Source organism: Ictalurus punctatus, chromosome 2 (genome assembly GCF_001660625.3).
Source record: "Ictalurus punctatus breed USDA103 chromosome 2, Coco_2.0, whole genome shotgun sequence".
In the NCBI taxonomy this organism is placed as follows: domain Eukaryota; kingdom Metazoa; phylum Chordata; class Actinopteri; order Siluriformes; family Ictaluridae; genus Ictalurus; species Ictalurus punctatus.
In genome coordinates, this window is record NC_030417.2 from 27,580,986 (window position 1) to 27,597,006 (window position 16,021).

A 16,021-nucleotide genomic window follows, 5' to 3' on the forward strand; every position below is an offset into this window, starting at 1 on the left:
AGGGTTAAAAAGACTACAGGGCAGAAGCCAATACTGTCAAAGGACCTAGGGCTGCACAATAACGACTAAAATGATAATACCGATGATATTGCTCAATATTTTAATCACGATTAATACAAGTTAAGAACGTTTTAAAATTTCACTTCAGCCTGTTTATTGAATTACAGACAAGTCAATAAAATGTTATAAACCAACCAGAAATACAGTAAGTCACATTTGCACATTTCAAACTCACGGCCAATATAATGAATAATCAGGCTCAGGTACAGTTCTGCGTTTCTACTCGACCACAAGAAAAATATTCAACAGTAAAAATTTCTCTCTCCATTTCCAGTCTACATTTCACATGAGTAATGAAACATGGATTAGTCTGTATCGAACTTCCAATAAGAGCGTGATTGGTCACTCGAGGCAAAGAATTACTTTTGATTGTGACGTAATTTGATTCAAAATCACATAAGAAGAATGAACAATTTGCAACCTTACCTGTTGAGCTGATGTTTTCTGATTGCTAACACTTCAATATCGCAGAAGATTATGCTTAATCAATCATAGGAGGCAGAAATCGTGATCCCGGTTAAAATATGACAAATGATGCAGCTCTAAAAAGGACTCCACCCCCCAAGAAACTTGTTTTCTTAGTAAAATGTAACTTACTGCTGATTTCATGCAAGTATACCAGTCAATCTCAACTTAAACAGGTTACAGGACAATACTTATGTCTGAAAGACTAACAGAACACAATCAACACTTGACACCTTGCAGTGAATTCATTTGGACTTTTTATTGAAGACAAATACAGCTTTTTAAAAATCAAACAAAATGAAAATCCAGTTTTTCCTAAACTAAAATTGATCGTACATTTGGGATATAAGCTTACAGAAAGGGAAGAAAGTTAAGCGACAGAGAGCCCATTCAGGGTCTCTGTTCAAACACTGTACATTACTCTCCAAAACTGGTCTTCAAATTCTAAAACATGAAGTGAGACCCAACTGTGCAAAGCAAACATGGTACAGGTTCACTGAGTGGATATTAACAAAAATTATATTGGCCCTTTTTGCGTAAGTAAAGGCTTTTAAGCTCATAACAGTGAAGTATGAAGAAAAACAAATGGAGTAAAATAAGGTCCTGTGAAACAACTGTAAAAGGGCAACAGAACAATTTGTACATGTTTTCCTTATATTTTATCCTAATTAGGCCACTACATCTGGTTCACCTTGTTTTAAGCAGCGGGGTATGCATGGCAAAAATTTGGAGGTCTTCAGGTCTTCTTCACCCAGCTGTCCCAGCATAGCCTGATGTGCACAAATAGTCAAAGAGAGTCAATTAGGAGCTGAAATCCCATTTGCTCAAAGAAAAAAAGTCATTTACTATACACAAAACTAGGAAAAATAAAAACTTCTGTATGTTCATGGTCACTTTGCTTTACGTTTGTATTGTTACAGCATTAGCTACAAAGACAAACAGTAGTTTATCACTTTAGCTTTTAGCCAATCAAACAGTGAACAGTACAGTGAAGACACTTTTGACTGATGTAGAGACATTTCAGTATTTCCGCACTTTCTTCCTGATTAATTGCTTTGGACTTTGCTGTACTTTGACCAACATGGCAAAAATTATTGACTCCTCATTTGAACAAGGGATTAGGAGAAAGCACACAAACAAAATCCTGGAACCATGAAAATTTTATGGACTTTTTTTTTTTTCCTTTTTTTTTGCCCTGGAAGACTAACCCGCTTGATATCCCCTCGTCTATATGGATTACCATTCTCTGCACTGAAAACAAGGGATAGGGAAGCAGGTGCACTATACTGTAATTGCCAAAAAAAAAAGAAAAAGAAAGATGACCTGCTGATTACATGTTTATCAAGTTGCTTAGATCAAATTTGGATTGAAATGTATTATGGAACTAGTGCAGACTCGACAATTGAACAGAAAACCAAAATAACAAAAAGCCCAAAACACATGAAAGGAAAATCTAATTGATCTGAAAAGCAGGCACGGGCGATCAGGCTCTAATAACATCGACTCTGGGATATCAACCGGGTTCATCTGTAAATCCCAACATTTTTACTCCTCCTTTCACATGTGATTAGGATTTAAAAACCAAGAGAAATGAACAAATCTGACAATCTTAAGCATATTTAATAATGAAAGAAATAAAAATTATCAAAAGAAACCAAGAACATCAAGCTCTGAAACACGTTCACAGGTAACAGCATTCAAATGGATGTGGGTAGAGAAAGGAGTACCTTGGGTGAGTACCTGCACAGTTTGACAGTATCCTTGATTTTTAATTTGGCTTTTCATGTGGTCGCTCACAACACCAACGCTGTGTGAGGTATGGAAGTCAGCTGCAATAATTCATTAACCCTACACTTCCATCATCCCAATGCTATCGGCTCTCGACTTTAAGAACAGACTGCATTAAAGTGCAAGGCAAGGAAGCACACATCCATCAAACTGAAGAACAGAATCAACACTGACGGCAGTTTTCATGGATCAAAAAAAGCTCCTTCTGTGAACACCTCAAAAGACATTACAGATAGAGCTAAAACTGCTGCGTGCTTATATATGTTGCATACATAGGCACATAGTTGTATGTATGTTCAGTGAACGAATTAATGAAATACCACAGTATACTCTTACTGTGAGCAAGGAGTTAACAGGTGAGGTATTACAGGTAGAGGAGGGAAAAAAAACGTAAATTTGGAAGAGAACTTGTCTAAAAGACAAATATGTATGACCGATACAAAACAAGGTACCTCCAGGCATGTTTTTCAGGACTACACTGGCTTTTCCCTCTGGGTATGTTTCATTCTACCTTCTTCTGTTTCAGCCTCTAGTTCCATCTTCAGTGCATACTTACGATGCACTATTAAAAAACAGGAAGAAAAATCACAGACATAACTGAAAGAAAAGGGGGGGAAGGGAGGGGGGAAAGAGCTAAGCTGGTCGGGGAGAGTGCACTTACCTGGAGCTGATCTGAGGTCCTATCAGATCAGTTTTAATTGGACTGAGTGTCACCTTCAGAATGGAGGTCTTCTGTGGTGCCGTTCAGCTCTGCTTTAGGAGGCTCTACCTCCATGGGCTCGGACTTTGAGGGCTCGCCGGGCCGTTCATCACTTGAGCCCTTTCCACTGCCTTTTTTCTCTTCTGTGTCCTTGTGCTCTGAGGAGACAGTGGAGATAGAAAACGGTATTCACAAAAAAAAAAAAAAACTATATCCGATTTACATATAAGGACTTTGCAATTGGAAAAAAGTATTAAGAAACATTGCACAAACAAGAGTGCTGTTACACTGAATATCAGCATGGCTGTGATTCAGCCGTAGGCATGAGGTAATCACAGCTGTGCCGATATTCAGTCCAACACCACGCTTGCGAGCGTGACATTGCTTTTAAACAACAGTTCTATTAATAAGAAATGAATAGCAATTTCAGACACAGTTGGGCAAAATGTTTATTTTTGCTCTTTCAAAGTTTCCAAAGAAACTACAGCTGGACAGAGCGCAATGCAACACACAGACAGCAAGTGTAGTAATGGTTTCAACTAGAAATGGTGCACAAAAATGGGCTTTATTGGCTGATACCGATTATCTAAACCCCACCCCCACTCGTGCACTGCTCACACTGAATTAAAGGGCCAGTACACCGTTGAAAGATTTAAATGAAGATGAGTGACAAAAAAGTAGTATATATACAGAAAAATATATCTGTAGAGTAGTACGTTTCATATGCAGTTAATGTTAATATGTGTTAATATAATCAAAAAAGGTTTATATATTACCAGTTTGATGTTCGATGATGAAGTAGAAATGCTTTTGTTTGTGGTGAGTGAATATGAGCCTAACAGGAGGTTTTTTAGAATTCAGTCAATTAATTCTGTTAATATGATTGAATAACATTCAATAAGTTAATAAATCTTACTGTAATCTTCAGAATTTAGTTCATGTGTTAATGTTCATTTGAGTTCATTGAGTGTTTTTTGTTTATGAGACCAGTTACTGTGAAACAACTTGTTGAAATGGAGAGAATCAAGTTTATTTTTGCATTTCCTTCAGAATTGCGGAATTATTATTAATTTAAAGGAATGTATAAAAGGCAGAACTATCGGTATTGGCCAATATCACTCTGACTAATCGGTTATCTGTATCAGCTGAGAAATTTAGTATCGGTGCAGCTCTAGTTTCAACATAATGAACTACTGCTAGAATCGGAAGTTTATGTAGCGAACACAAGTGTAGTCATACAAAGAGTGAAATGACCCAGTGCTGTTATACTTAATAGTAGCACTCTTGGAACGCTGATTAAACAATCTAATTACTGAACCAGAACTAACTCCTATATAACAAATCCACATGAGCACTCACAACAAGTGGCTACAGCATTTACAGAAACTTAACTGTACATTGTTCTACACACATCAACATAGGTCTGAAAACTGTCTTAATGCAATCAAGATAAATATTACAAAATGCAACTTGGAATAATAGTTGGCTTAGAGCTGGTTAATATCTAAAAAAAAATATTTGAACATCCTTTTTGTGGGCTGACACAATCACATCCCTTTTCACAGTCTTATCATAGCAGGGTTGTCACAGTAACCTGTTCCTATTAATCAGGCTGGTTTCCTATTCCTATCCCCAACACATTTCAAAAGCCTTATTTGAATATAAAACTATATTTATAATCTATATAATATACTATACTAAGAGGTACGCAAGTATATTCGTATTGAATATATGGGCAACTCCAAAGTTTTATCTACATATCCTATAACTCTGCGGTTTTGTGCATCAAGCAAATACTGAATGGCGTAGTAGGAAAGCAAGCATTCAATACTCGGACCTATTAACAACTAGTGCTAGTTGAACACATTTCAGAGTTCAACAGTGAAGTAACATAGTTCCTGAAATAAAATAGGGGAAAAGCCTGGACAAAGATCCACTATTAAGTGAATAAATGAAAAGCAATGAGACATTTCAAGCCAATACTGCCTCAAGTCTGCTTAGCTTCTCAATCGCAATGAAACACATTTTTGGCTTTCTGTGCATTGGGTAAACATGGCACTGAACTCTATTTCACAGGTTCACATTATGTAGAAGTATGTTGGGAGAAACCTATATGATACATATGTCTACGTAATCCAAGGCACACATTCATAGATGCAGAAGTCCATGTAAGATGCAATGAGACCATGCACCAATTTAGTGAGAAATGCTGCCCACTAAAAAAAGAGTGCGTGTCATATGAGAACTATTTATATTCTACAGATGAATGCCCTTAAAAAATGGAAAACCAAACTTCTGTTGCACAAACACACTGAGGATTTACTTGAGTGGAGATAAGCTGGTAACAACTGGTAATGCTGGTAATTCTGAATGCATTTACTAATAACAGTCAAAATGAGCCTCACAAAAAAGAAAAAAAAATACCCCGTTACAGATTTGACACACAGGACAAAGGAGAGCTGCACTGTCATTTCACTGGTCTAAGGATTCTACTGCAACTGGTCACTAAATGACTAATTGAATCAGGTGTGTTGGGATAAAGTTGGGAAACACTTGATTAAGGGACTGTTTATGCAGGAACTTGGTTTAATGATGTCCTCCAACTGGGCGACATGGACCACAGTGTCCCAGATTGAACAAGATAGACAACTCCAGACATTTACATTGTCAGACTAGGAACCATTTGGCCACGCTTTGGTCTCACCTTTGTCTCTGGCAGTTTTATCCTTCTCTCTGTCTTTGTCTCTGTCCCTTTCTCGGTCTCGACTACGGCTGCGGTGTCGGTGGCTCTTGCGCTCAGAGCTGCGGGACCTCTTTCGCTCCCTGCTGCGTGAACGTCTCTTCCTGTCCGATCGCTCCCTGCTGCGCCTCCTCTCCCGATCGCGACTCCTGATCAACAAGACACAGTGCTACAGTAAACAAGCAGTCCACAAAACTGCAGTGAGAAGGTATAAACAGGCCAGAAAATGTTGGGTCAAAAAAGGTGTGCGTGTATAGATCATTAGTATGTGTACCTGCTGCGCTTCCTGTCCCTCTCCCGGTCCTTGCTTCTGCTCCTCCTCCTGTCGCGTGATCGGCTCCTGCGGCGGTCAGATGCCCGACTCGAGTGCCGGCTGTGTGAGTGGCTCCGTTTGCTGCGCCTTTCACGTTCCCGTTCTCTCTCCCGCTCGCGCTCTCTCTCCCGCTCACGTTCCCGCTCACGCTCCCTCTCTCGCTCTTTCTCCCTCTCCTTCTCTCGCAACTCCTCTTCCTCCTTGCGTCTCTTCTCACGCTCCTCCCTTTCACGCTCCCGGTCTTCCCTCTCTCTTTCCCTCTTCGCCCGGTCATCTCTTTCTGGGTCCTCTGAGCGCCGACGCAGTTTTTCCTGCACAGTCATAGATCAAATTAATGAAAAAGCTTGCTAAGACTTAAGGAATGATCACTTAAAGAAAGATGTAGACAGGCTTTGGTAAGAGTCCTGGAGATCTCGTGTACTGCAGTTTGAGGTTTTGCCAACAATTCAGACACAACCAATGTAAACGTTGAGCTAAAAATTGATAGAGAAAACTTGTGCAGGGCAGGGGGTCGTGTTTACATGTCCATCGCTCTAACCACCCGGACTTATTTTCTAAATTTTTAAAAAAGTTAAAACACTCCATAATTATGCTCTTAGAATATACAACAGATTTATCCCTGGGGCAGTACTGGCTCAGTGGTGAAGAATTCAAAAGGCAGTCCTTATTTGTTCTGATCAATATATCTAGGCTATCATTAAGCTTTTATTATAAACATAGTGTGCGAATTGAAAAATCAGCATTTAACAAGAACCCATTCAAATGTCAATGTTTCTATGCTCAGAAAACCTACAATTCAAACGGTACAATGTGCAAAAAAAACCCCCCAAAAAATCCAAAACACACACAAAAAAGACAACATGAAAGAAGCACTGACTAACCTTTAATTCCTCCACAGTAGATTTGATTTTAGCATAGCCCATATGCTGTTTGCCCATTAGATGGTCATCTACTCTGGACTGAGCATCACCAACGATGAGGAAAGCACCGCACACCTCGCACACTTCCATCTGCTTCTCCTGAGCAGCGAAGCTCTCGATTGTCTGCAAGTTCAAGAAAGAATGATTGCTCTGAATACAAAGTGTGTTTAAACTTCTCGGCTAAAAGAAAATGCCGATACACTGAATGATGGACTCCCATGCCAAAACACAGAAGCCAGAGATGTCAAAGCAGTGCAGATAGATTTAGAACTCACAGATGGTGTTGAGCTGAGCTGCTCTCGCTCCTCTTTCAGCTGTTCCACCAGCTTCATCATGCCCTGAGCTTCCTCTACACGGCCTTCTGAGCCAAGCTCTTCAATCTGAGAATGCGACACGAATGAACATCTTACACTGGATATGAGTCACTCATATGTCACAACAATTAGTATTTGCATAAATGATTTTGAGTGACAGCAATACTAACTATAATGTATTGTGACACCATTATTACTGAAATAGAATCCATGCAAAACAAATAATATCTTGGTACTCGGACACATGGAATCTTAAAAAGCACACTACCCCTTTACACCAGGTCACAACGTGTGAAAATGAATCCAAATCATTCATTTGGATTATTTCTTTAAATAACAGGGGGAAAGAATTATAGCTACCCCCCCGCCAAAAAAAAAAACAACAACCAAAAACACCAAAATCATTTAAAGTAACTAATAAAGATTGTTTTGTATTGTTCCCAGTTTATCTAGACATGGGGCTGTTAAGAGGCTTCTGGATGTTTTAAACTGTATGATTTGGTATGATCATGTTGTCAAGGACAAAAGTAGCCAATTTTGATATTCTTTTGTCATGAGTTGGACCTCGGGATGACTGTGAGATTTCCCCCACAGTTAATGGTGGGTTCATTATCATTCTTAATGAAAAACAACTACAACAGTACAATGACAAACTGGCTCATATTAAACTTTTGAAACCAAATCTTCTGCCATCGTGTTATCAGTCAGCTCACCTCACTCTTGTCAAATGATAAATGAAATCTGACTCCTGCTGATCTGTGCTGCAACTCCGACTCGTTCGGCTCATGCTGAATCGTGCAGACGCATTTAGTTCTTAATTGTAGCGTCCGTTCTCTAACTGAATTAAATGATTTTTATTACTTTAGAAAGTCATGACTGTGGGGGCGGTGCCGCAGTGGGCAAGTGATGTAATCAGTGTGTGGCCCAAACACCGGTAACACTGGTTATCGCAGCAAGCCTAGTTGGACACTGACATCACAGTCTGCCACAGAATTCTGTCCATGATTTTATCATCTCATGCACTGTGACAGGCAATAAACATGAACAACTAGGGACTGCTGGTATCGCACAGTATAAAGGAGCCTTTCCATACAACGAAAGGAACATACTTTCAGCTCAAACACTGTACATGAACCAGTCATACCTGGACAACAAGTGCCTCGATCTTCTCTGTGAGCACCTGAGCCTTCTCCTCATTCTTCCCAGTCAGAGTAGGACCCTAAGAAGCCCAGGCAAAAGTGAGTATGCATGTATTTCCACTATAGAACACTACTTTTAAACGTAAATATTCCATCATTAAAAAGGTAATCACACAGACTTGAGACATGATTATTACAAGAGTAATACGTCATCTGCATTAGGTCACATAATGAATGCGACAACATAGTACCAAAAAAATATAAAAAGTCAAAAAGAATCATAAGGTCTACATAAAGAATCAGAAAGAATAGAAGTGTATTTCATGACGCGATTCTGTACTTCGATACGGAGGTGTTTTCCGGTTCTGGATCTAGCATGGAATTCCTGATTGTATATAACAAAAAAACAAATCTAGCAGTGTACATACTCCAGAGTTCTGCTGGGCCTGTGACAATGCCAGTCTGGCATGGCCTCTCCGGATCCGGCGCTCCACCTCAGCCAACAAACTCTGCAGGTACCTTAGGAAGTCTCTCTCGTAGCCTTCCTTCATGAACCGTGAGCTCTTCTCATACCTAACACAAACATTACTGTGTTATTTCAAGCTTTTGCATAAAGGTGTTACAAAGAATCCATCAAGTACACATGTATTTCACTTACATTTTTCGCAAGTTTTCATCATGGATCTTTTCACAAGGACCTAGGAGAAGAAGGCTCCTGGTTAGATACAGCTTTTTGTAACTGAATGGGAAGAACATCACCTTCACCAGAACTCAAATGTTGCATGTAACGTTTGCTTACCCAAATCAGAGCGAGTGTTGGTGAACAGTTCAGCTGGGCAAAAGCCACACAGATAATATTTGCAAACCTGAAATATATATATATATATAAAACAAAAAATGCAGAAACAAAGACTTAAAGCATGTCAAGCAAAACACATACAAATGCCGTTTTACAACAAAAAATTAAATAATAGACAATATTGCCTTTGATTTTGTCTGACTAGTCTGCAATGCACTGTGAATTCTAGACAAGTAATGTGTAATCACCACTGTGGCTAAAACACCAGAGTATGATTATGTGCAACCCCATTAGAACAAATGCAGAAAAGAAAAACCGTTATTATGAATATCGGCATGATGACGACAAAATATAGAGAGAAAAAAAAGAGAGAGTGTTCTGCCAATTAATTAAACCAAATTAGAGGTGCAACAGCTAATCGATATAATCGATTATGGAAAATCGTTGTCAACGAATCTCATTATCAATTAATTGATCTGTGCACTTACTCACGGTGTTACTTCTGTTCCGAAAACACACTTTGGTGAGTAAATACTAAAGTTGTGTCCTAAATTACATATTACACACTATATACTATACCGTCTAGTGTATGAATTTTAGAAGGGTAATATCATCTCAAACGGAACACTACCATTTTTTTTTCTAATCTGAAATATAAACCGTTCCCCAGTCGATTGCACAGGACGCCATACGCACGTAATGTGACGCCGCTAGCTTTAGCAGATACCCAGAGTCAACAAAAATGAATTTCTTGTTTACTGTTTAGGTCAACGTTACTTTTTATACCCAACATGACCCCAGTCACCATCAGACAAAGGTGTATTTTATATTAAACACTGTGAAAAAGACTATAAACTTCATAGAACGGAGCTTGTGTAGCACAGAAGCACAACAGTGATGCACGAGCACAAACTTATGTTTATATGCAAAATGCTTCACTGTGTGCAAAAGCTTGGGGAAACTGGTGGGAGTTACTTAAAATACATAGTTTAATTCAAGTTTGTCATTATATGCTGTATTTGTGCACTTGCAGCATAACTGCTGTCGTTTATTATTAAAACGAAAGTGATCTGTTAGTAACGAGGCCATATTGCTTCTCACTCGCAGTATAGACGTGGTGATAAAAAGTGGGAGCACGAGTAAGATCTGCAATGTCTAATTAAAACGGTATGATCAAAGTATGGTATGGTATCAAACGGTATGATTAATCAAATAATAATAATCAGCCGATTAATCGATTATGAACATAATTGTTAGTTGCAGCCCTAAACTAAATATACCACAGTGCTGCTGAATTCACGATTCTGTTTGGTCAGAACATACTGTAATTTTCTGTAACAGCACGGCTCTGACAGTTGTTCCCACTAGAACAAATGATAAATTTATGCTAATGTGCTTATTCTAATATACTGCTGTTTCTATAGTAACAGGGACTTGTACAGTGTACAGTCCACAAAATCTGAGTCTTATAATCGATTAAATGTGTGTTAGTTAAGAAAGAAAAATACTTGCTGATATGGTGAGGATTTTTTTTTGTGTGCAAGGAATGTCTAACATTTCTAGAAACAGTCTCCAGTGTCAGCCATTTGTAATTTGTCAGTAAATTTTCCGTCAAGGGAAGCCTTCAGGACAAAGGAATTTAAGCTTTCTGGTTACTTGGTAACATGACGAGATGCTTTGTTTGTCTCATTAACTTCAAGAGCGAAACAAAGAGAGGCTGGTGAAGGAAAGACTATATATACGTCATTCATTAATCAACTGAAATTCATTCATCTTGCAAATTGCTGAGATATAAGAGGAATAAAACTCTTCTAGATGTGGGTTATTGGAAAATAATGAACAACAGGTTGGTAACACAATCTCTTTGCTTCAGGCCACATCACACCACCTAGTTGTTGATCATGCTGCTCGAACAGCACACCCCAACTATTTTATTTCTTACAACAGGGATGTCCAATGTCCGCCCCCAGGCCCAAAAGCAATCTGCAGAGCCCATACCTGGACCAATAGCTACTCCGTTAGAATCAGTGGACACAGATAAGGGCCTGCCTTTGTCCTGCAAGGTTAGAGACCACGCCCATTACAAGGAACCCACCCACTAGCAACTCAGAATACACAACGTTCCCATGACCAATGCGAATTTAGGTCATTTTCCTTAACCTTAACTGTATTTGTAGTGGGCGCAACATGTAATAGTGGGCGTGGTTTGTAATCCTGAAGGATGTGGACGGATACACTTGGGCTGCGTCCGAATACCCCTACTACACTACTATGCAGTAGTCGAAAATCAGTACATGAAAGGAATAGTATGTCTGAATTCTCAGTATTCATTATTATTAGTGTTGAGTAACAGTAGACGAGAAATTCCCAGATGACCTATGGCTTCCGCCGAGATTCAGCAGTAGGGGACCAATGGACACTGCGCTATCCTATAAAGCAATGGGACTGGTGCAGAAGAGCTGTGATAAAAAAATGGCAGAAGGTAGCACGCCAGCTCTTTTGAAGTTGGAGGTCACATGACGATGCCAACATGGCTGATGTAGTACGTCCGGATTGTATTCATGCTACACAGATCGGTATTTACTGATCAGTGGCCAAGCAGTAGGTGCTGTCACAGTAGGCGATTTCAGACACAGCCTTGGGCATGCAGGTCAACAGGTTGCAGATTTCCCTTCCATCAGACGGTGGCAGCACACTGAATTAAATGCAAGAGCCTGTTTTCCCCCTCCGGCTACAAATGCAAATTAATTTATATGCAAAATGATCATTATGCCTACAGACAAAATGTCAAAGTTAACACTGAGAAGAGTCAATTTTAAAAGACCTGGATACCACTAAGCTGGAAAAGCTTTCATGAATTATTGAACGAGTCCTTAAATAAAGTGGATATGCAGCCTAGAATTCGAAATGACAATTTAATTTAGGTTTATATTCCTTTGTCCAATTACTTTTGGTCCCTGAAACAGATAACCCATACATAAGTTGTGCAATACCTACACCGTTCACCCGATTTGGATGTAAATTCCCTCAAATGAAAGCTGAAAAAGTCTTTGAGCTCATATTCAATATTTAATTTCATTTATAACATGGTCTGCACAAATAGTCGATTCTGATTGGCTGGAGGGTGTGCGTTAAAACCATGTACACCACAGGTAGTTCCGGTCAGATTAATCACCGTTCTAAATTAATGCACTGCCTATAAACATCCGTAAACACAAGCACAGCTTCATTATTAGTGGACAGACGCTGTAGTTCACATACGCACAGTCTCTCTTTCCCTCTCTGCATTTAGAGCGGGTGGAATTCTAGATCTAACGACACGTATATAAAATAAATAACGAAAATTAATCGTTAATTGTATCTTTTCAATCAAATTTCACCAACGACGGATTTAACTCGTCAATGCTAGCATGTGACAAAGGTATAAACGGAATAATCCACGGTAGGTGTGCGTTGCATGATTTAATGCACTCCACGTCGTGTAACGCACACCTAACTTGTGGATTACCCCTTACATATTAGATACATATACACACGTATATGTATACACACGACACGTACTGTATCGGATAAAGCTGATAAAACCGCGGCCTAGAGGGTGGTAACGGAATGCGCTGTAATCTGCGTGGACTATAATGTTAAAAAGGATTTTAAAACAATGCACTCAGACAGATCGTCAAAATAATATCTAGATACGCTGTTACTACTCTACAATTTCAGCAAAAAAAATGTAATGCTCAATCAGCCAGCTACACAACAGTCAACATTAGGGTCTCAGGAAGGGCGGGACAGTTTATACCCCGTGTTAGCGATGATAGCTAACAACGTTAGCGCGCTAGTGTTGCTAAGGATAGTTAATGCGCGAGGCGCTTAGGCCAGCCTGAGAATGCTAACACAATGGCATAAACCCTGTGTAAGTCAACGAGGAAATAAAATTACATTACAATAACGTTGGATAACAGAGCTATCTGCACCAACATATTCTGTGTGCTGAAAATCTTCAAACCAACACGTTAGCAAATAAACAGAGAGGAGTGCTTGCTGCACGAGCTAAACTAGCTGGTTAACTGTTCGTTTACTCACAGTCTCGTGGTCCCAGCGAACATTACAGCGCTTTTCATCAGGGGCCAGGTTTCTGTCTCGGCCCATTAACTCATCGAGTAACTGGGCTGCGGAGAGCATTTTGCTTGGATTTTATTCAAAAGCAACCGGCTAAAACGTTCCGCTGTTATTCGTTGACATACAGACGTTTCCTCCAGACGTTTGGGATTCAATCGTTCTAACAAAATGGCAGCTCCACACAACAGCTTTTCCCCCGCAAGTCACCCGAGAAACTACACAGAGGACAAACAGTGTTCAAGTGCGACACCTGTCGGCGAGGAGGACAGATTTGTCTTCCTCTACACTTCTAGATTTGTTTCTGTTTGTAAGAAACTATATATAACTATAAGTGACAGCTAAATATACTATACTAAATATAACTAACTATATATTTACTTACAGCTAATTATACAGCAAAGTATATTATTACTATTTTAAATATATTTATTATTAAGATATCATTAAAGTGCAAAGTCTACAGCCAAAATGAGATATATTTGAGTCCTAATATTAATCTTTATATCTTGCTAGCTGCCTATTAGCTTCAGGTAATGTATCTTTAAATACGGATGTTTTAGTTGTACGTCTCGCTTACGGCCATATCACCCTGAGAATGCCCGATCTGGTCTGATCTCGGAGGCTAAGCAGGGTTGGCCTGATTAGTATTTGGATTGGAGTCTGCCTGGGAAGACTGCTTCTGATCTTACAATCTAATTTTATTTTTTATTAACCATTTTATCCTGGTCAGGGCTGCAGAGGACCTGGAGCCAGTCCCTGGAACACATAAGGCGAGATCTCTTGCAGGAACTGACGCCAGTCCATCACAGGGCACCATGCACAGTGCATATACATTCACACCCTCATTCTATTTAGGGGCAATTTAAATCATAGGCAGTCCACCTACTGGCATTTTTTTGGGAGGTTGGAGGAAACCGGGGAATCTGGAGGAACCCCACATGAACATGGGCCCACACTAACCCACATCAACATGGCACCAGGGACCCTGGAGCGTCTTACAACACAATTATGTCTTTTAAATGTGTAGATTATTACTAATACATTAATCTCAATTAAACTTTCTAAGATTTTGTTTTCTCCTCATTCTTCTTCTTCTTCTTCTTCTTCTTCTTATCATTATTATTATTATTATTATTATTATTATTATTATTATTATTATTATTCTGTATAGTGGGACTGTACATACTTGCTTGCTGTATATACTGATCATATGTATGTGTCAGTGTGTGTGTGTGTGTGTGTGTGTGTATATATATATATATATATATATATATATATATATATATATATATATATATATAGATAGATAGATAGATAGCGAGAAAGTTAGATATAATGTATATAGAGTTTGCGTTATGTCTATATATTTATACATCCTGTATATACTCTTTATACATCCCTGTATTGTTTTCCTTACTATCTCTTTTATCTCTTCTTTTTTTTTTTGCTGCTGCTGCTGTGACACCCTAATTTCTCCATCTGGGAATTTATAAAGTATTATCTTAGCTTATTATTATTATTGCGCTAAAACATTTACCTACAGCACAAACACTGTTAAAGTGCCCCACCTCTTGGCGAGAAGTGAAACAACAGCGCAAGCTGCGAGAATTTTTTTTAAGTCGCCGCCTTCAAAAAACACTAATGGTCTTCTATCCGCGTTGCATTTAGGCTATATTTCGGAATCAGCCACAAATATTTGACACACCGAATAATGTCTTTGTATGTAATGTCTTGTAATAAGTATATTTATCATCAGAGTATTCAGATCACCAGCTCATAAGTTTGCAGATTTACTTTATTAATAGTCAATCAATAAACACTGTTTTTTTTAACTTCCAGAGCACGTTTGCTGATTAGATGTTATATTATCTGTATATAATATTCTGACCAGAGAATGGAGGGTGATGATGAATCCTTAAATAGGGATGTTATAAGTGAGGCTTTCGCTTACGGCCATACCACCCTGAGAACGCCCGATCTCGTCTGATCTCGGAAGCTAAGCAGGGTCGGGCCTGGTTAGTACTTGGATGGGAGACCGCCTGGGAATACCAGGTGCTGTAAGCTTTTTTTGCCCTCTTACTTTTTTCCCTCACTAGATAATTCTATTATCAAATATTCGACTATTGCTATAAATTACGAGTGTTGTAAGTCTGGCATTTAGACTGAAGTTAGATCAGTACTGAAACCTCAGTATTCATTTTGCATGCTGTCAGTCATATTTGTCTTTATGGTATTTATGGTTAAGTGATATTTAAGGACTGATATTGTTGGGGTATACAGATGGTGAAAACAGTGACTTTGTTTTGCTGTCTGAGGAATTTAGCTGGCATGGACTGGGCCCACTTGTATGTTTAGAGGGAAGAGTCACTGCAAATCAATACAAACTTATTCTGACTGATCACCTACAGTATATCCAATGATATCCTTTGATGAAACATTTTCGTCCCGATTGGAGTGATCTCTTCCAAGACCACATCCACAGGTTTGATGAATATGAAAATTATGCAAAATGTTATGCTATGGCCTTCACAGTAACCAGATCTTATCTCAACTGAACACCCATGGGAGATTTTGGAGCAACATGTTAGACGGCACTCCCCACCACTATCATCAATAAATCAATCGAGGGAGGATATTTTGGAAGAATGATGTTCATCCCTCCAG

The 16,021-nt window shown here is 39.0% G+C and overlaps 1 protein-coding gene and 1 non-coding gene across 4 annotated transcripts; one reads left to right on the forward strand and one right to left on the reverse strand.

Annotated features, from left to right (window-relative positions):
* Positions 1-764: 764 nt before the first annotated feature.
* luc7l3 (LUC7-like 3 pre-mRNA splicing factor) lies at positions 765-13,573 on the reverse strand. Of its 3 annotated transcripts, none has more exons than XM_017492663.3 (11): positions 13,322-13,573; positions 9,239-9,305; positions 9,098-9,137; positions 8,868-9,012; positions 8,445-8,519; positions 7,262-7,366; positions 6,948-7,109; positions 6,028-6,377; positions 5,718-5,902; positions 2,975-3,171; positions 765-1,295 (listed from the first exon to the last, which is right to left on the reverse strand). In XM_017492663.3, the coding sequence occupies exons 1-10, from the start codon at positions 13,418-13,420 to the stop codon at positions 3,008-3,010; spliced, it is 1,392 nt and encodes a 463-aa protein (XP_017348152.1). In that variant the 5' UTR covers positions 13,421-13,573; the 3' UTR covers positions 765-1,295; positions 2,975-3,007. The 3 variants fall into 3 exon arrangements, with proteins under 3 accessions (XP_017348152.1, XP_017348143.1, XP_017348135.1); XM_017492654.3 differs by having other exon boundaries at positions 765-2,875; XM_017492646.3 differs by having other exon boundaries at positions 765-3,171.
* A 1,729-nt stretch (positions 13,574-15,302) lies between these two features.
* LOC124626541 (5S ribosomal RNA) lies at positions 15,303-15,421 on the forward strand. The gene has a single exon (XR_006981406.1). It is a non-coding gene; the product is annotated as a 5S ribosomal RNA (ribosomal RNA).
* Positions 15,422-16,021: the final 600 nt, after the last annotated feature.

Excerpts from the sequence above, each read along its gene's own strand:
- luc7l3 (XM_017492663.3), bottom strand. The coding sequence starts at position 13,420 with ATGCTCTCCGCAGCCCAGTTACTCGATGAGTTAATGGGCCGAGACAGA. Across the intron at positions 9,306-13,321 it reads TTCGCTGGGACCACGAGACT|GTTTGCAAATATTATCTGTG; the intron begins GTGAGTAAACGA and ends TATATATTTCAG. Across the intron at positions 3,172-5,717 it reads TAAAACTGCCAGAGACAAAG|AGCACAAGGACACAGAAGAG; the intron begins GTGAGACCAAAG and ends CTGTCTCCTCAG.